This window comes from Malania oleifera, chromosome 3 (genome assembly GCF_029873635.1).
Source record: "Malania oleifera isolate guangnan ecotype guangnan chromosome 3, ASM2987363v1, whole genome shotgun sequence".
In the NCBI taxonomy this organism is placed as follows: domain Eukaryota; kingdom Viridiplantae; phylum Streptophyta; class Magnoliopsida; order Santalales; family Ximeniaceae; genus Malania; species Malania oleifera.
This window is the reverse complement of record NC_080419.1, coordinates 127,027,247-127,047,898: the sequence shown is the minus strand read 5'-3', so window position 1 is coordinate 127,047,898 and position 20,652 is coordinate 127,027,247. Positions and strand designations below refer to the sequence as shown.

The 20,652-nt window shown below is 36.8% G+C and overlaps 1 protein-coding gene across 6 annotated transcripts in view; it reads left to right on the top strand.

Moving 5' to 3' along the window:
• Nucleotides 1-339: 339 nt before the first annotated feature.
• LOC131150286 (cysteine protease ATG4-like) overlaps nucleotides 340-20,652 on the top strand; it is a 34,315-nt gene continuing 14,002 nt past the window's right edge. Inside the window, exons 1-7 of one of the 6 annotated variants that reach the window (XM_058100912.1) lie at nucleotides 349-614; nucleotides 926-1,162; nucleotides 1,244-1,513; nucleotides 1,625-1,710; nucleotides 1,864-1,914; nucleotides 2,078-2,457; nucleotides 14,403-14,541. In XM_058100912.1, coding sequence (XP_057956895.1) covers nucleotides 1,051-1,162; nucleotides 1,244-1,513; nucleotides 1,625-1,710; nucleotides 1,864-1,914; nucleotides 2,078-2,457; nucleotides 14,403-14,541 — 1,038 coding nt within the window. In that variant the 5' untranslated portion in view covers nucleotides 349-614; nucleotides 926-1,050. Of the gene's footprint in view, nucleotides 615-640; nucleotides 1,514-1,624; nucleotides 1,711-1,863; nucleotides 1,915-2,077; nucleotides 2,458-14,402; nucleotides 14,542-20,652 lie in introns of those variants that run through there. The other 5 variants (XM_058100914.1, XM_058100910.1, XM_058100911.1 and 2 more) reach the window with 5 other exon arrangements.

Genomic DNA, 20,652 nt, shown 5'->3' with positions numbered 1-20,652 from the left:
ACTTTATGGGACATTAATTTGAACATTCATTTACTGCACGTGCCGTTTAAAAATTGGAAGAAGAGGGAGAGGGAGAAGGTTCTGTCGGCGTAGAAATTGGTGCGGAGGGAAACATGCAAAACAGTTTGGATCATTCGGTGAGTTTTGACTGCCATGTGTCAATTAGGGGCAATTCTCATTGTTTAAAACCCGCCGAGTGGTCGGCGAGTTTTGGGACGCATCAGAGTGGAGGAAAATGTTTACACCGAACCGTTATTTAATATTTTATTATAAAAAAAATAAAAAAAGAAAAAATTCGAAAAAACTTTGTAAAGTAATAATGCTAGTTCACACGTCACCGCCGCTGTTCTGGTTCTCCTTAGTCGCACTTTGCATTTGGGGTTCGACGCCCGTCAAGTCAAATGAAGCCCCCAAATACACGCAACTGGGAGCTCCCAATCCCAAGCGAGGTAGGATAATTTTGGGCGACCGAGTTTACTTCTTCCGCTTCTTCTTCCAATCGGTCTCCACTACAGATAACAATAACTGTAACTATATTAGAAATAGAAGGAGGCGAAAGTGAAGATCCGACCATCCATCCATTCCTCAATTATTTTCAGGGAGATTTACTTCGGGTAAGCCATCCCTCTCTCTCTCTCTCTGCATGGTTGTGGAAACCCTGGAGAACTGTCGATTAATATGAAATTTATCGTTGATGCCTATGCAACTCCTTTTGCGATTTTCGAGCTCTTAGACAAAAAGCACAAGGCTGAAACTGCTCTCTTACGAACATTTATGCCAGACTCTTTCTGAATTTCTTTTTATTTTACTAGTGTCCTAATTTAGGGGAACATCTATGCTCATAATTCAATATATCTGTTCTCATCAGTTGTCCAAACGAGTTATGGTTGATCCGATTCCTGTTTTGCTTCGCCGTGGATTTCAGGTGTCTGGCCCCTGTTGGAAAACTGATTTTTTCTCGTTCCTCAGGATCGCGCATAAAGCTTATTTAAATCTTTAGCTGTTTCTATGAGTCGCTTTTATATTTGTATGCTGCTTTGCGATTAGGTTATGAAGGGTTTTTGTGAGAGGGCTTTTACTTCAAAATATTCTTCTAAAAGTTTGACCGATTCCCCAAGTAGAATTCCTCAATCCGTTTGTTCAGAGCCAGGATCCAGTGACAGTAAGTTATCCAGGACTCCCTTGTGGTCAAGTTTTTTTTCATCCGTATTCTCAATATTTGAGACATATGGTGAGTCATCAGCTGGTGAAAAGAAGGCATTTAATGGTAGAAACAATGGGTGGACAGAAGCTGTAAAGAGAGTTGTTGCTGGTGGCTCAATGAGGAGAATTCACGAAAAGGTACTAGGCCTGAGCAAGACAGGCATTTCTAGTTCAACTAGTGACATATGGCTTCTGGGTTTGCGGTATAAAATTTCCCATGGAGAGTCTTTTGGAGACGAAACTAATAATAATGGCTTTGATGCTTTTGAACTAGATTTCTCATCAAGGATATTGATTACATATCGTAAAGGTTTGTTTCATGTAAAAATTTCTCTTGATTGAATTGATTTGAGGCTTTGAGCTGTGAGCCTTAGTAAGTAGAATTTTGTCAATATTATTATATGTTCATTTTTAATCGCAGGATTTGATGCTATTGGAGATTCTAGGTGCACAACTGATGTTCATTGGGGTTGCATGCTTAGGAGCAGTCAGATGCTTGTTGCTCAGGTTTTCCATTTTTTTATTTGATTACTAAATGTGCTTTTTGGCAAGAGTTAATAAATTATGCATGTTGTCGAGGTTGATTTATGGATGGTGTTTTTTTGTTGATCATGTTTTTATTTTTGATTGATCAATTAACGTGAGCTGCCAATTTTATAGGCATTGCTTTTTCATCGATTGGGAAGATCTTGGAGAAGATCGTTGCATAAGGTTTGGTGAATTATATTAGACTTAGCATCTTGATGTTTTTCTTTAGCATATTTGGTCTTTGAACTATTAAATTGGAATCTAAAAGATACTAAGGTATCATTATAAATCTCTGCAATTGTTCAGTGGGTTTACTTCTTATTTTGGAGGCTTTTTAATTGTTCAGCCACTGAATCAAGAATATGTTGAAATCTTGCACCTTTTCGGTGACTCTAAGGCATCACCCTTCTCCATTCACAATCTTCTCCAAGCTGGGATGGCTTATGGTCTTGCTCCCGGGTCATGGGTAGGCCCCTATGCTATGTGTCGCTCATGGGAAACTTTATCTCGCCGCAAACAAGAGGAAACTAACGTTGAAGGTCATTCATTGCCTATGGCTTTTTATATTGTTTCTGGTGATGAAGATGGGGAACGAGGTGGAGCTCCAGTTGTCAGTGTTGAAGATGCTTCTAGGCATTGTTTGGAGTTTTCAAAGGGTCAATTTGATTGGACGCCCATTCTTCTATTGGTTCCTTTGGTTCTTGGACTTGAAAAAGTCAACCCTAGGTTAGTAATATTACGTTGCTTGTCATGATAGTTCATCTACGTCTTTTTTATGTCTTCTATCTCTTCATTGTTATTAGGGTTTCAAAATCAAGCTGTCAAAACTATCTTAAATCATAGTATTTGGATATTATTCTTTAGCTTAATTTGGGTAATGTTAGCCTTCTGCTTAAGCATTTCTTAAAGCATGGTTTTAGAATTTAACCAATTTTGCTTTTGTATGTGAGCCTGTTCTTTAACTACTTCAAGGTTTGTAGGGTTGACTTGGAATTTGGTAAATATGTTTGTTTCCTTGTATGTATTAGGAGGCTATTGGAACATGGCTTTTAATATTTTGATATTATCATTCACATGTTATTTGTAGCTTTTAGTAGCTATTGGTGTTGTTTGTTTTAGTTGTTCATATATTTTTATTGATAGGTGTTTTACCTGTTCATATTATTGTTAGTTTAGCATCAATCTCATATAAATTGATCGAAATGATTATATAAATCACAAGTGCATATGGAAAGTCCTACATGTTTGGTTGTATTTGTGGGTTGAACTCTTGATTTTCTAGTTGCCTATTTAATGTCACTTTGGTTGTATTCATGGGTCCAAATTTTGGTTTTCCATTGTATATTTAATGTCAATTGGATAGTTGAGCAAATCACACGAGCCCCTTTTATTTTGTCACATAGCACATACGGATTTCTAGGAAAAGAACTATGCATGGATCCGTCTTTTAGTTTATGCCAATTTGTTTTACAAAGTTGTTTTATATGTGCATTCAATGCAATGCTATGAAGTTCATGAAAAATATAGATATTTTTTTATATTCATGTTCGACAATGCGTGAGAGTAACACTTTTATGTGATGTAACCAAATTGTTAGGCACTCAGGCAAATTGAGTCAATATTCAAGAACTAGAGAATTAGGGAGCATGGATGGAGTGTCAAGGGGGAGGAAGGAATTTAAGTTGAAAAAAGAAGAAGAAATGAAACCCTTTGAACTAGGTTTTTGTTCGAAGGCATGAAAAGGGTGATAAATCGAGCACACAACTTGTTATGTTTAATCCATTCAAAATTTGTCTCCACCATCACAATTATAATATGAGTCCTTGTTAGGCTTATTTAGATCTATTTTTACAACATGACGAATTGATCTAAATCTACTAGAAGATTTTGCATGAGTTTTGTACTTAAAATGACAAAAATTAAACTTAGAAAATACGATGTAGGTGTTGATGCAAAAGGAATGTCTGCTTTTATCAAGGATAGATTTATTTTAGATGCTGCTTTGGTTTCTAATGAAGTTGTAGAGGACATGAAGAGGAGGGGAAGGAGTGGTGTTATGTTTAAGTCGGATTTAAAAATCCTATGACATGGTTGGGATCATGTGATGACTTGGGGGGGGGGGGGGGGGAAGGAGTTTGAGGGAGATGGATCAAAGGGTGCTTATACTTGGTGATTGTATTTGCCATTGTGAATGCTCAACTAAGGGAATGGTGGAAACCTTAATGTGATTCAAGGCCTTAAGTTTGGTATGGAGAGATTGTGATTTCCCATCTTCAATTTGCTGATGATACCCTTCCCTTTGTTGAGGACAATGTTGCAGAATTTTGAAATGTTTTAACCTTTATATTTTTTAGGAATATTTGAGATTTAAGATCAAAATGTGTAGAAGTGGGGCCTTGAGATTTTTTCTAATTTAACTACTTTAGGGTGACCTCTTTCTTATTTGGGTCTTCCTTTTGATGGTAATCCCAACTTTTATACTTTTTGGGAGCTGATGGTGTGGAGAGCAGGTAGTAGACTAGAAAGTTGGAAGAGAGAGTATTCATCTTTAAGAGGGTTTCATTACTCTTATAAGTGCCACCATTTCTAACATCCCCAATTATTTTCTTTCACTTTTTAGAATTCCAGTGGGCATGGCTGCTGCCTTGGAGAGGATTATGAGAGATTTTTGATGGTAGGGTGTAGGGGAAGAGAGGAGAGATCATATTTTCAGTTGGGAGAGAGTTAGAAGACCTAGGTCTGAATAGGGGTTGGGCCTAGGGAATTTTGTGTCTAAAAAATCTTGCTAGTTGGAAAGCATTGCGGAGGTTCCCCTAGGATGTTGGTTCCTTATGGCATATGATTATTAAGAGCAAGTATGGATTGCATCAGAACGGTTGGAATACTAAAGGGAGTGGCAATGTTTCTCATGCAGGCACATGGAAGTTTATTTCTCAGGTTGTTCACTTCTCTTACCCTTTTCCTCATTTTTGTGTTGGGAATGGGAATCTTATTTGGTTTTGAGTGGGCTGGTGAGGTTTCATTGTAGTCTTTTGATCCCTCGCCTTTTTAGAATGTCTACCATGCATAGTGCATCTGATTAATGCTTCTTATTCTTTTGTTGGGGAGGGTGGGGTGGGTGTAGGGGTTCTCTCTCTTGGGATTTTCATTTTTCAAGGAATCTCATTGAAAGGGGTTGATGATTTAACTGTTCTATTGAGAGTGTTGGAGTCCTTTGTACCTTGACGAGGAGTGACTTGTGGATTTGGTTTGAGGATTCTTCTAGATCTTTCTCCACAAAATCCTTTTGTTTCCCGGTTGCTGAATTCTGAACCCTTCTTACGTTAATACGGAAGGCTAAGGTTTCTATGAAAATATGGGCTTTGATTTGGACTGTGGGTCTTAACTGGCTAAATGCCGATGATTTGTTGCAGATGAGAAGGCCTTTCAAGGCTATTAGTCCCGATATGATATGTGTCTGGAGGTGAATGAAACTAGTGCTCACTTGTTTCTTCATTGTTGAGTGGCTGAGCAGCTTTGAGTTAATCTATTCTCCATTGTGGAAATTTTGGTGATGCTGCAGACTGTTGAAGCATTCTTGATGGTCCAATACACAGGATTTTGGAGGAGTAAGAAAGGAATAATCCTTTGGAGTTATGCAGTTTTGCTCTGTTTTGGACTCTGTCGATTGAAAGGAACGCAAGATTGTTAAAGACAGAATAAGTCCCTTACCTTTTCTCTGGGATAGAATTAGTCTTTTGGCTTCTTTTTGGGATCATTCTTTGAGTTTTTTTCAAGGAATCTTGTAATTGATTGGAAAAGGAACTCCCATGTAATTGTTTTCGGTTTTAATTTGTTTTTTGTTTTTATGTGGATTAATTATTTTCCAACCTTTGTATTTTTTCTATCCTTTCTCTTAATGAATTTCTTTTTCTATTAAAAAAAAAATTACGATTACATGTTAAACTATTGGAGCATCTTTATTTATTTATTAATTTATAAAGTGTTATTCTGTGTATGTCGTGTTTGACTTGAATCTTTTCATTTATTGCATGTTACTTTATGTGCCTAATATGACTGGATGTATTGATCCCTCGTCCCCAACACAATTTGTTAATTGCAGTCTTGTCTTTGCATTGACCTTGGTCTTTTTAATTTTAGATTTTCAAACATTTCCACATATTTGTTTTTTCTACTAATTTTTTGCCATTTTTGATTCATCTTTGGAACTCTTCCAAAATATTTGTGTTCTCTAATTAACCAAAAGAGCACCTTAAGCTGAATTTAGTGCCTTAGCTTAATATTTCCTGGTTTAAGAATGGGAATATAGAGATTTTAGCTTGTCAAGGTGAAAATCTGTTGGCAAAATGACACATTCTCACATCTTTGAAGACTTGGATTTTTAACTTTAAACTTTGAATTTCTTGTCATTTTAGTAATCCAATGCACTAATGAAGTGATGGCTGGCTTAGCTAAATTGGTGTCTTAATTACTCGTAAATATAGGGTTTTATGGTTGTTTTTGTCCCTTCCTGTATTTCTTCTCATTCTTTTTCTTTTAAATGATACTTAGCTACAATTCATAGTGTGTATCATTTTTTTAGAAGTTATATTAGGTCGTAATTTATATGTTGGTGCTGATGATAAGGTTTTAGTTGATGAAATATTTTACAGGGATTAATTCCAGGTGAAGGTTTAGTTGATGAAATCTTTACAGGGGTTAATTCCATGTGAAAACATTAATAAGACATTAAATATTTTAATATATGCTTTACTTCACGACTAAGCAAGTATATGATTATATTGATAGCAGTACTAAATGACTTGGAGTAATGGAAAAAATTAAATTGGGTTGGAGATGCTCAAAAGGAAAAAAAATCATTTTGTCATCTTGTGCTAATTATGCATGAAGATTGGGCAGTAAGAGAAGATTTTGCCTGTAGAATTGATGCATGGAATAGTTTCTTTTTAGAAATTTTGTAATTGTTGAGTACTTTTAAAGACATGGGCAAAATTTAATGTAAAGAGAGGGGAATTCGTTTCCATGGATTGGTTGTATGTGAAAAAGACCATTCAATGCATGAATAAGGAGGAGGAATTATTTTTTGGTTGAATGTCTAATACGAGAACATGAAGGTGCATTGAGGCAATGAGAAAATATTGACGTATAGTTCAGCAGTGTATTGATGTAGATAGGATTGGTGGGGAGGTAAGTGTTATCTGATGTAAAGAGTTGGGATTTGAGGATTCTTTGCAGTCCTTACATTTTGGTATGGTGTCAAGATTATCCACTTCCAAACACTCGATTATTAAAGTACTTTATGAGCATTAAGCCCTAAACTGAGTTTTATCTTTATTTCTACTCTTTCTTTTAATGTCCTATTGTCTGTGTGTTTGAAGAATGTGAATGTACGCACATACATTATACAAGCCCTATGTCGGTGCCCTTCATTTACTCCCAATTTCAAATCCAAGATCTTGTTATTGTGAGTTCAAAGGTCCCCTGATGGTCGTTGCACTCCCCCAATCTCCTCTTTCCTCTCTCGTAACCCTTGGAGTCCTCAGGTTCAATCATGGCTCCTACTCACCATGGAGAGGGTGGCTCTCCTCAGACTGTCCAGATCGAAGGGAAATCCTTCAATCTGTGTTTAGAGAGAGTAAGAGAGGGATGTTTTGTTTTGTTGTTTGAAAAGAGGGAGGTCTTGTTTTGTTGTTTGAAAGGAACCCCCTTTGCAATCGTTGGGTTAAGGTTTCTTTGGTGGCAGGGAAATGGTTTGTTGATGGTCTGTCCCCAGTGTTTGGGCAGTTAGAGAGTCTCTCTTAAAATAAGTTATGATAAGGTGCATTATTGAATGGTGGTTAGGTAGATGAGGAAGGGAAAGTTCTTGGAATTAGGGTTGGTGTAGAATAGGAAAAGATTCTCTATTTTCATCCCAGTTGGTGTTCGTGATAAAGGTTTGTGGAGTTTCGGAGGGAAATTTGTTCCGTTGGTGGTGGTGGTTTCAGTTAATGGAGATAGCTGTAAAAAGACTTGGTGCTTCTGGTGCAAGGCAGCAAGCTCCTCAATCCTGGAAGGAAGTTGTATTGCCCGAGGAAGCGCAGTTTGTGGAAAGTATAGTGTGAACCAGCAGCCTAAGTCAATTGAAATTGATGTGGGTTAGACGGAAGGTCAAGCTAAAGAGGACGGGTTTCAGCCTGCAATAGAGGTGGCTAGGGGTTTACAAGAGGCTACCTAGGGATAGAAGGTGATAGTCTTGGCCTGGGTCTCACACTATCGTGTTAGATCTGGGCCAGTTGGAAGCATGGCTTCTTCAGGTTTAGGCAGGGATTGGGCTTCAATTTCTGCGCTGTATTTCCATTTGGAAGGCCAAAGTCCCCTTTAAAATTGAGGCTTTATTTGGTTGGTTGTGCTTTGATAGAATTAATGTCAATAACTTGCTGCAGGTTAGAAGACCTTTGAAGGCTATATCTTCGGACATATGTGTTCTCTGATTTAATTGTTCAGTATCTTCATCACATTTGTTCATTCCTTATGACTATGCTTGGAGGGTTTGGAATAAGTTGTTTTGAATTTTTAGGCGAGCATTGGGTGAGCCCCCAAGACAGTGGGGGATTTTATGGCAGTGTTTTTTGTTGGCTTTGGCTAGGGGTGAGCATAATTCGGTTTTAATTAAATCAACTGAATTAATCGACTGAATTCGATTGGTTTGGTTCGGTTTCATAATGGGGTAAATTCGATTATTCGGTTTTTGGTTCGGTTATGGAGAAAATGTATTTCGGTTAACCGATTTAATTGAATTTTTTAATTAATTAATAATGAAATATAAATAAGTAAATTATATAATTTAGGATTTTAGGCTAGGGTTCCCATTTGGCCATTCCCACTTCCCTCTTCTCTTCCCACTTACCAGTTCTCAGTTCCCAGTTCCCAGTTCCCACTTCGCAAGTTTGCAGTTTGCACGCAGCGGCAGTTGGCACTCCCAGTTCCCAGTTCCCAGTTTGGCGAGTTCGCACTTCCACTCTTTCAGATCCAGTCTTCCCTTTCATTTTCCACCTTCCCTTCCGGCCTTCCCAGTTCCTTTCCGACTTCCCACTTCCCACTTCCCACTTCCCACTTCGCAGTTCGCACGCAGTCGGGACTCCCAGTTCCCACTTCCTAGTTCGGCGAGTTCGCACTTCCAGTCTCCAGATGCAGTCTTCCCCTTCGTCTTCCACCTTCCCAACTTCGCAATTTTGCACTTCTCCTTCCTTTGGGCTTCAACTTCCACCTACCCAATTCCGCAGTTCGCACTACACCTTCCCAATCATATAATCAAAAATTTGGTTCAATTTGGTACGGTTTGGTTAAGGAGATCAATTCGGTTGATTTGGTTATGGTGGGGGGTTAACCGAAAAAATTCAGTTAATTGGGCGAACCGACTGATTGTACACCCCTAGTTTTGGCAGGAAAAAAGAAAGGGGGCAGCACTTTGGAAATGTGTTTCTTTTTTTGCAGTATTTTGGGGGTTGTGGATGGAGCATAATGCACGCATTTTTCTAGGGAAGAAGTCGTCTCAGTTGCTGGTTTGGGAAAATATGCATTATTTGGCTTCTCTTTTGTGTGTGGGACAAGGGAATTTTTGAGGGGGTGAGCTTTTCTGATATTCAGCGCCATTGGCATTATGTGTTGGGGTGTTAGTTTGTGCTGGTTTTTCTCATGTTTTTCAGTCTTTAGGTTGTTTCTTTGTGTTTTTATCTGGATTTTGCAGACTTTGTTAAGGGGATGTCTTATTCTCCTATCCATATATTCTTATTCTATTAATGAAATTCTTTTTTTATTATAAAATAAAAAATTTCTGCCCTTAGGAATTAATGAGAGCCACTGTGCGCAAGCTAATATTAGAACTAAGTGGGCCTTAATTTCAGGTCCAATTGTCTGACCCGTGTAAAGGTTGTGACATCTTAGGAAGGGTTCTCTAGAGCAGGCTTTTGTTCATCTCAGGCCCAGAATGTTGGTTCTTGGAGCATTCGGGTCTGTGGTTCAAATTACTTTTTAATTGGGCAGCTTTTAGATTCTATTCCTTCTCCAAAGCAGGCCTAAGTCGCACTGCACTTTCTGCTTTGTAGTTCGAGAAGAGCAGGCAACCATTTCCTCTTAATTGGAAAGAGACTTTAATCCATCTATGCTTGAGGGAAAAGAAATGGTGAAAGCTAGACTTGGTTCTATTAATTCTAGGAGTGTTGTTGATGCTTGCTGCACTTTTAATGGAAGAGCAATCTTGTGCAGAGGATAGAACTCCAAGTTACTCTCTGCTAATGGTGGTTGAAAGGGGTGGGAGTTGAAAGGGGGGTGTATTGCAAAGGATTTAGACATTGTTGTAGACAAGATTAATACAAAAAATGATGGCCCGGATAGGGGGTGGGAGGGGGAACCTTTTCATATGTGGACCAAATTTAGAAAAAAATGATGGCTCAGATTGGGGGGGGGGGGGGTAGGAGATCTTTGTTATGTGGACCAAATCTGATACATTTAGAAGCTAAATTGTATATGCTTGTGTGAAGGCTGAAGGCGGTCCTAATTGGTGTAGAAATGGGGAAAAGATTTGAAGACAAGAGAGAGCATTCTAGTGAGATTGCCAAAGATCTTAAGGAGAGATACAAAAGGAGAGTTATGTATTGTGGAAGATCCATCATCCATGAGTTAAGAATGGTGTAACTGAAAGACCCAAGTTTGAAGGGGATCGGTCCAAGGGAATTTAGTGTCTAAAAACATCTCGCTAGTTGGTAAGTGATTGTGGAGGTTCCTTTTGGATGTTGGTTCCTTAATGCACATGGTTATTAAAAGTAAATATGGATTGCTTCCTAATGGTTGGGAACTTGGGATACTAAAAGGAGTGGCAATGTTTCTCATGCAAGCCCTTGGAGTATTGACACACTCTAAAAATGAGCAGCGCAAAGGTTATCCCAAGTATAGGAGTTCTGTCATGTAATATTTAGCCCAAAGGCCAGATCGTCTCCTCAGGGAATGCAGATTAATTCCAAACTTTGTATAAACTCAAAAGAAAATAAGAAAAGAAAGTTTTACTGAACACAATTCAGATTCGGTTTCTGGGGTTTTGGAGAATTTGTGACGACATTAAAACAAAGCAAAACCTAAACTATATTACTCAACTTAAATGCGGAAAACAATCCTACGTTAAACATTCGGACAGGAAATAAAACCTACGTTTGAAATTTCGGATAGAAGCCCAAAGATGAAAACTTCATTACTCAATTTAAGCATTCAACCATAAAATCTTCAATTAAACACCAACTTAAAAATTAAACTTAACCCAACCAATAACTTGAACAAAAATTAAACTTAATCCTACAATAGTTTCACCGAAAACGAACTTGACTCTTTAACAACTTAAGTAATAAACTAGAACAAAATAATAACTAAAATTTCTAATAAATGAACTTAAGAAATAGAACCCAACGATTATTCAAATTCTAAAGAAAGATTTTAAAAAGAACAAACCGAACTTAACAATGAAAAATAATCCAAACAAACTTGAACTTGATAATGTAAGTATCCCAAACAAGAATGTAAATTCAACAATTACTTTAAAGAAACAAAAAAATAAATTGAAATTAATAATACTCCAATATATATATTAAAGTAACACAGAGAGAGAGAGAGAGAGAGAGAGAGAGAGAGAGAGAGAGAGAGAGCAAGCCGTGAGATAGTGCTCGGGTACTCCACAACTGATGTGGTGCACACTCCAAAACTCCTCTCCAAAAAGCAACTTCAACCATAAAAAAAATGCCTTTAACCCTAGCTAATAATAATTCCCCCAGGCCCTTTGCAATTCGGCTGCCAGCGCCTCTTCATGCATGTTCAACTCAGCCTTGCTGGCACCCCACTCATGTGGTCACATCACCACGCATGGGCTTCCTTGCATTTTGAAGCCCTCCAGCACATGTCCGAGACCCCCCAGCAGCTCACAGCCCATGTGCATGGCTTGCCAACCTTCTCACGCTCGTGGCTTCTCTCTGGTTTTGCATAGCATGTATGGCCCAAACTTCTTTCTTCATGCATGGGCTTCTTTTCTTGCATGCACACAACCTTTCACAATTCTCAAGCATGCATGGCCTATGCAATCAAAGCCCATGTGCTTGCATGCGTGGATGGACTCTTCATTCTCGTGCATGGCTCGTATGAATTTGCATGCAAGGCTTCATTAATGCATGGCGGCTTCGGTTCCTCTCAGTGTTGCATGCATGGTCCCGAGACATGAAATGCATGGCCTCTTCAAATTTTTGAAAATTACCCTGCGATAATTAAACATGAATATTCATAAATCTAGGGCAAAAATAGGATAATTATCTTAAAATTATCGAATGAGCTCAATAATGAAAATAATGGACATAATTAAGTATTTAATTAAAATAGTAACATTTAATTAATGCATTTAAATACTTAATTACGAACTTTGACAAGTAATCAAGTGTATTACTTATGTTGCTCACACCTTTTACCCATTTTCGTGTTGGAATCAGGAATCTTATTCGGTTTTGGGAGGATGTTTGGATTGTGAGGTTTCTTGGGATCTTTGGTCCCTCACCTTTTTAGACTTCCTATAATGCACTAATTAATGCTTTCTATTCTTTTGATAGGGGTCCTTTCTCTTGGGATTTTCATTTTTTTAGGAGTCTCAATGAGAGAGAGGTTGATGATTTAACCATGTTGTTGAGAGTTGGAATCCTTTGTCGAGGATTCGGTCGCTTTTTCTTCACAAAATCCTCTTCCTCTAGTTGTTATAGAATTCTGAACCCTTCATATTTTCCCCTTTAACTATTTTATCTAGAAGGCCAAGGTTCCTATGAAAATAAGGACTTTTATGTGGACTGTGGCTCTTAACAAGCTTAATAATGATTTGTTGCAAGTGAGAACAGAGCTCGCATGCAATTGTTTGTGTTTTTCTTTATTAATTTTTCTTTTTTATGCTGATTACTTATTGTCCACCCTTTGTAATTTTCTCTCCTTTCCCTTAATGAATTCCTTTTTCCATCAAAAAAAGAACGGTGTAACTAGTGTGAGAGATAGGAAAGATAAGGAGAAGGAATGGGGATCTTTTGGATAATGACAATGAGGACCTTAGTGAATTTGGTTGCAATAGTGGGTTGCTTTCGGATGAGATTCGAGAACAATATGGATATAGTTTTGACTTGCTTGATATACTTGGGGATTTATCTTGTGCTCATTGTCTTTGATGGAAGGGTTGTAGGTGGTTTCTATTTTGAGGTTGATGGACTGGTTAATAAACGACAGTATAAGGACTGAATTCTGCCTACTCTTGTGGAGGAGATTCCTAGGAAGATCTGGAAGCTCCGTAATTAATGGATAAGATGGATTTAAAGTTGTCTGATCCTAGAGGAAGCGAAGTGTGTCTCAATGATGATAATGGTGAGGGAAAGAAGGGCTAGAAGGAACCATGGTCTTAAATTTCCACGACATTGTCGAAATTTTCGTCGAAATTTCCATTTTCTGTCACCCTTGAAATCGAAATGGCTGTCGATTTTCGTCAAAATCTCAACAAATCATCCGAAATTTATCAAAATCTCGAAATTTTAGCAAAACTTGTCGAAATTTGAACTATGCAATGAAATTTCCTTAGAATTCAAATGAGGGATTTAGGAGTAAAATAAAATTTCTCTTTTAATTTATTTTTATCGAAACAAATGATTATTACAAGTGCTTTTGAAATTATATGAAAAAATAAACTTACAACAACATTTTATTTAACCATTCATTTCTAAATTATCATTATTTGTATAATAAATAATATATAAATGATTATGAATCTCATTTGTATTAACTGATTGACTAAATACGTTTAAGGTTCATTATCTTACAAATATGTTTGACGCACATATTATATTACAACTTCTCCACCTTATACACTGCATAGATGTACTTACTTGTAATATATTAGTCCTAAAACTTATATTATTATGTCTATTAATCATTTCTAAAGCTTCATAAAAGAATTGCATGTTCTCCTACTGGTTTCCATTATTTTTTTTCAAATCGAAATCGAAATTGACACTGAAATCAAAATTTCCGTACTTTTGGAGCTTCAAAATTTGAGTCGAAATCGAATTTTAAGACCTTGGAAGAAACTAGCTAATTTGAAGTATTTGGTGAACTATGATGCAAAGGGATTAAAGAAAGGTTTTTGGGTTAATTTTTGTTAGTTTTTTCAAATCACTGTTTTTATTTTCTTTTACTTTGTTTTCCCTTTAATTTTGATTTTTTTTAAATTTTTTTGGAGGACTATTTGTTTGTGCTTAGGTTGTAATTCTCTTTTTTCTACCTAACAATTCTTGTTTTTAATTAAAAAAATTATTATTTTAGCAAATGTTTCATTGCTCAAATTGGTGCATGTATACTAGGTGATTTGGTTTACTTAGGTAAGGGAGAATAAGGAGAATAAGCCGTTAGTGAAGATACACAAATTTGAATTCCCTATATGATACTCTTTATAATCACTTAACTTTTTTGAGAATATGGACATGGGCCATGGTTCAGTGTTATCATTTTTTCAAAATTCAATTTGTAACTTTGCAATGTTCTTATGGATACTGTTTATGAGGTTATGAAACTTTTAATACATTCTCAAATTACTGTTTTGTATGTTAATTATATTGAATTTCTTAAATTCTTATTAGGTACATTCCGTTGTTGGGGGCAACATTCACCTTTCCCCAAAGCATTGGGATCTTGGGTGGGAAACCTGGTGCTTCAACTTACATAGTTGGCTTGCAAGATGAAAAAGCATTCTACCTTGACCCACATGAAGTTCAACCGGTACAACATAGTTGTAATTTCGTATTCTAAATAGTGATTAGTTTATAGATTTGTGCAATACCATCTCCCGTGCAGCCCCTTACATAATTATCTTTTTTATTCTTGATTGCAATTCTGTGGTCATAACTGATGTTTAGATGAGTAGTTTTTGACTTTAGAAAAAGGTAAATGATATAATAAAACTGATTGGAAACTATTGCAATGGTTGCATCCCAAACTTTGATGGTGATTATCTTGAGTGCCTTGATGAAAAAATTCATTGGCTAGATTGTAAGAACCAAAACACCAGCTACCTTGAAGGAAACCTTATTGGCAGCTGATTCATTTTCAAAGACGTTATGTTTCACCATTTTAGGCCATATTATCATCGTGCATTTGTGATTATGTAGGATAATGAATACTTGCTTTAAGAAGAGAGAAGAACACTTAATAACCTTTAAAAGTGGACAAAATAGAAGTCAAATAGATTTTTTTTTTAACTAGGAGGGTAGATCATTTATCATGCAAGGATTGTAAAGTTATTCCAAGTGAAAGCCTAACCACACAACATAGAGTCTTAGTGTTAGATATATGTATTAAAAAATGGAAGAAAAATGATAAAATAAACTAGTGTAGGAGAACTAGATGGTGGAACCTAAAAGGAGAAAATATAATAAAGTTTAAAGATAAAATGATCAAAGATGGGGATTGGACCTTAGAGGATGGGATAGATACAAATACTCTTTGGAATAGATTAGCTAGCTCTATTAAAAAGATAGCAAAAGAGATTTTAGGTGAATCAAGGGGAAGATTCTCGAATAGCAAAGAGAGTTGGTGGTGGGATAAAGATGAACAAAAAATCATAAAGACAAAAAAAAATTTGGTATAAAACGTGGCAAAAATGTAGAAACAGAGATAATTTTGAAAAATATAAGGAGGCAAGAAAGATGCAAAAAGGGCCGTTGGTGAAGCTAAATATAGATCATTTAATAGTTTGTATGATAGATTAGGTACAAAAGAAGGGGAAAAAGATATATTTAAACTTGCTAAAGCTGGAGAAAGGAAGAGTGAGGACTTAGGAAATGTAAAATGTATAAAAAGTGAGGATGATATTGTCTTGGTTAAGGACGAAGATGTTAAAGAAAGATGGCGAAGTTACTTTAGTATGTTGTTTAACGAAAACAAAATAGAAGACTTAGAATTGTTAAATGAGGAAAAGATTAAAAATATAAGATTTATTCACAAAATTAGAGTTAACGAAGTTAAGTTTGCACTAAAAAAGATGAAAAATGGGAAAGCTATGGGACTAGATAACATCCCAATTGAAGTTTGGAAATGCTTGGGTGATAATGGAATTATATGGTTAACTAATTTATTTAATACAATTGTAAAAACTAAGAAAATGCCAGATGAATGGAGGAAAAACACTTTAATACCTATATACAAAAATAAAGGAGATATTCAAAATTGTAATAACTATCGTGGAATTAAACTTATGAGTCATACGATGAAACTATGGGAAAGGGTAGTTGAACAAAGATTAAGGTTAGAAACGAAGATATCAAAAAATCAATTTGGTTTTATGCTTGAGAGATCTACCACATAATCTATTTATCTTTTAAGAAGATTAATGGAAAAGTTTAGGGAAAAGAAGAGGGACTTGCATATGATATTTATTGACCTTGAGAAAGCATATGATAGGATACTTAGGGAAGTTCTATGGTGGGTTTTAGAAAAAAAACGTGTATGTTGTAGGTATACTGATGTCATTAAGACTATGTACGATGGAGTAATGACTAGTGTAAGGACTATAGATGGAGAAACTAGAGAATTTTCAATTACCATAGGTGTACATCAAGGATCTGCTTTGAGTCCTTATCTTTTTGCTTTAGTGATGGACCAATTGACTGAGAGTATTCAAAAGGAGGTTCCATGGTGTATGTTGTTTGCAGATGATATTGTATTAATTGACGAAATTAGGGACAGAGTAGAGACTGAGTTAGAATTATGAAGAGAAGTTTTGGAATCTAGAGGCTTTAGGATCAGTAGAAATAAAATAGAATATATGAAATGTAATTTTAGTAATGATAGGAGGAATATTGGAGACAAAGTTAAATTTGATGATGAAGAAATAAATAGCACTTGTAGATTTTGATACCTTGGATCTATTATGCAAGCTGAAGGAGAAATTGAAGACGATGTAATGCATAGAGTTAAAGCAGGTTGGGTAAAATGGAGAAGTGCTTCAAGTGTGCTATGTGATTGTAGAATACCCTTAAAAGGGAAGTTTTATAGGACAGCTATAAGACCAGCTATGCTATATGGATCGGAATGTTGGGCGACGAAAAAACATAATATCCAAAAAGTAAAAGTTGTTGAGATGAGAATGCTTAGATGGATGAGTGGTATGACATTGCAAGATAAATTAAGGAATGAACATATTCGTGGTAAGTTAGGTGTAGCTCCTATAGAAGATAAGATAAGGGCGGGACAACTCAAATGGTATGGACACTTGCAACGTAGGCCTTATAGTGCACTTGTGAGGAAGAGTGATTTAGTTACTGTGGGGGGCAGTAGAAGGGGTAGGGGTAGACCTAAAATAACTTGGGAGGAGATAGTGAGTAAGGATTTAATATCCTTGAATTTATCAAAAGAAATAGTCCATGATTGCATAAATTGGCGGAAAAGGATTCATATAGCCGACCCCACTTAGTGGGACTAAGACTTGGTTTTGTTGTTTGTTGTTTGTTGTTGTTGTATTTGTGATTATCTAGATCCTATACCATGTTCTTATTTATGGAGGGGTGAGCCCTTGGCAACTCCACCTTAAGAATTCTATTCTTGACATCTTGCGAAATCTTATATTCGGTAGATTGAAAAATACATGATATAGCAACCTCAGTCAATTGCATCCTCTCCAGAGATATTTTTTTGATTTTGGAGAGGAGCTCCTGGACCATTGCTTGTCACATGAGAAGAAGACACTATTAGAATACGACTTAACCTAAAAGCCTCGACTACGGACCAAGAATGTATGTTAAGCCTTAACACTCCCCCACATGTGCAGCTTGATGGCATGTGAATATATAAACTAATGATAAATAACACCCATTATTGGGAATAAGATAATTCTTTTTTGTTTTATTAGCAAATAAAAGGAAATTCATTAGAGAAAACAAGGCATCAAGTGGATGCCAAGTAATATAGAGAGAATGGCAAAAGAACAAAAGAAAAAACCCCAATCAAGGGGAGTAAATCAAGGAAATCAAGGATTATAGACGAAGGAGTACAAACAAACAATAAATATGGGCAATAAGGCTAGAACCTAGAAACTCTTGGCAACTTGACCTTGATAGTATGTTAGAATACCACTTTACCTAAAAGCTTAAGCCATTAGGTTGTGGGTCAACAATGTATATCAAGCCTTAATAGACACAACAAATCTTCACTATTGGTCTTGTTGTTGTATTAGCAGATCACATAAACCCTTTTTCAATGATCAATATTTTTGAGTCAACCAACCAAATAGTCCCTTTTTTGGCTTTTCTTAAGCCAATTCATTTCCTTTTATTTCTAAAGAGCCTCTCTTTCCCCCCTCCCCCATGATATCCTTTTTTATCATGGACTATGATACTGTTCAACAACCATAATGGAGAAGAATTTTCAGTGATTAGTACAAATTGAAGGTAAATCCTTCGATTGTAGAGAGGCCGAGGGTAGGACATTTTGTGGCTTTGATTAAGAAGAACGAGAAAAGAAATCGATGGGCGAGGCCTCCTATTTCGGAGATAGAATGGATTTTGGAGAATGTGACTTCAGTTTGGTCTAGGTTGAGTATATTTGTTGAGAGAAAGAAATTTGGACACTTTGAACGTGTGTTGGTGATTAGGGCGACCTGGCTTAGTAGATTTATTGAGTTAGGAGTCCAACAATCTTCGATTTTTATTTCCAAAGGGTGGAAAAGAGGTAGCTGGAGAAGTTTCGTGGGAGGGTTACAAGATTTGGTAGGGAGAAATGTCTTGATTGAATCTAAGCTTGAGAGGGTTGGAATAGTAGAGGCAAAAAAGGGGAAGATATTGTGGAGTGGGGTCTTTGAGGGAAAATCTCATTTGAAATCTTCATCACATGGATGGAGGTGTGTGAATTGTGGGGATAAAGGCTTCCAATGTGAAAGCAGTTATGTAGGGGATTTCTTGAAGGAAGACAATGAGTATGAGGGTGAGTTTGTTTGTGACAGTGGTCTTTTGTAGGTTGAGATTCTTGACAATATGGATTGTATTTCTATTTCTTCTGATGTTGTTGGGGGTATTTTTTATGTCCCCTTTTTGTCTTGAAGGTCTAGAAGATTTTTCTATTTTTGAGGAGGGGGAGTTGGGTGTAGACTTGGCTGTGACTAATCTTTGTAGGGATGTGTTATTTCCTACTCCAATGGAGGATCCTAGTGTGCAGGATGTTAGTGCTCAAAAAAGTCTGAATGATATGGGATTGTGGTTGGCTGACCTTGGAGGGAATGAAGTTCAATTACATGGTGCTAATAGGAAAAATATTGTAAGGCAATGAGAACTAGCAAGATTACAGAGTTCCATCAATTACGAATGAAAGGGCTTCAAAATGGGTACTTTTTTTTTTCCATGTAGGGTTCGGTAGTTCTTAATTTATTTTTTTATTTTTATTTTTAAAATTTTTGGTTTTGGTTTTTATTGTTTCTTCTTGCTTCAAGGATCTTTGGCCCTCGTCTAAGTTATAATTCGCTTCTCTCTTTCTTAATAAGTTTCTTTTGCTATCCAAAAAAATATTGGGCTTGGGGTTGCTTTCGTTTGGCACCACCATTAGCAAATGGGCTACTAGGTCTGAGCAGTATTTGGTGGAAATTGAATTCACTGACCGAATTGATATAGTTCAGTGAACTTTTGGAGTTTGATCAATTTGGTTTAGATATTGAAAAATTTCGGTGTTTGGTTATCAGTTCAGGGTAAAGATAATTTTTTTTGGTTAACTGAATTAACTTACAAAATATTATATATATATATATGTTGGGGATGTGGTTCATATTTTGAGTAGTAGCGCATGCACCGGGGAAAGCTATGTGAAGTGAGGAGCAAGAGCATGAGAGAAGTCTGCAGGCAAGGGGATAACCGTCGACGGTTTGGGCTCTAACTGTCGACGGTTTCAGGTAGAATGCAGAGGTGTTTCTTTCTACTCCAAACCGTCGACGGTTTTAGTCGACGCAAGTTACGTATTTTCAAATTCGAGATCAATAGATTGGGCTATTGGAGGGATTTCCTCCTGGGGATTGCTACAGGAGTGTTTTAGATCAACTATAGGTCGTCTGTATGCATTAGATTATTATATAAATATTATTATGTAACCCTAGATGGGATTAAGCTTGGTGTAAGCTTCGTTGATAGTGAAAATAGTTGCTGCGCCCATGGGCGTATGCAAATTGCCAAACCACGTAAATTCTTGTGTTTTGATTGTTGCTTTCATTGATTCTCATTGTTGAGTAATTGCTAGGTTTATATAGTTCATCCTCGAGTGCTTGCATTAGTTGTTTGTTTGATTCGTGAGTGTGAGATTGCTTCCGCTGCGCATCCGCGATCATTAGCAAGTGGTTTCAGGTTCTAGTTGCTTGTAACTACAATTAGTATCTGAATCGGGTGCTTGTTGGTGGGAATCGAATCACAACAATTGGTATCAGAGCTATTGGTTTTCAATGGCTGGGATTTCTTCTGCAAGGTTCGAGGTTGGTAAGTTTGATGGAACGGGGAACTTCGGGTTGTGGCAGAGGAGGGTGAAGGACTTACTAGTGCAGTAAGGGATAGTGAAGGGTCCATACGGAAAGAAGCCGAAAAGCATGGACGACGCAAGTTAGAAGGAGCTAGAAGCGAAAACTGTGTCCACTATCAGGATATGTCTAGCTGATGACGCGTTGCATCATGTCATGGATGAGGACTTGCTGGTAACGGTTTGGTTGAAATTGGAGCGCCAGTACAAGTTTAAGTCATTGATGAACAAGCTGTATCATAAGCAAAAATTATATTGGCTTAAGATGATAGAGGGTTTGGACTTGACTCAGCACATCAACACATTTAATCAGATCACTAGTGATCTGGGGCGAGTTGATGTGAAGTT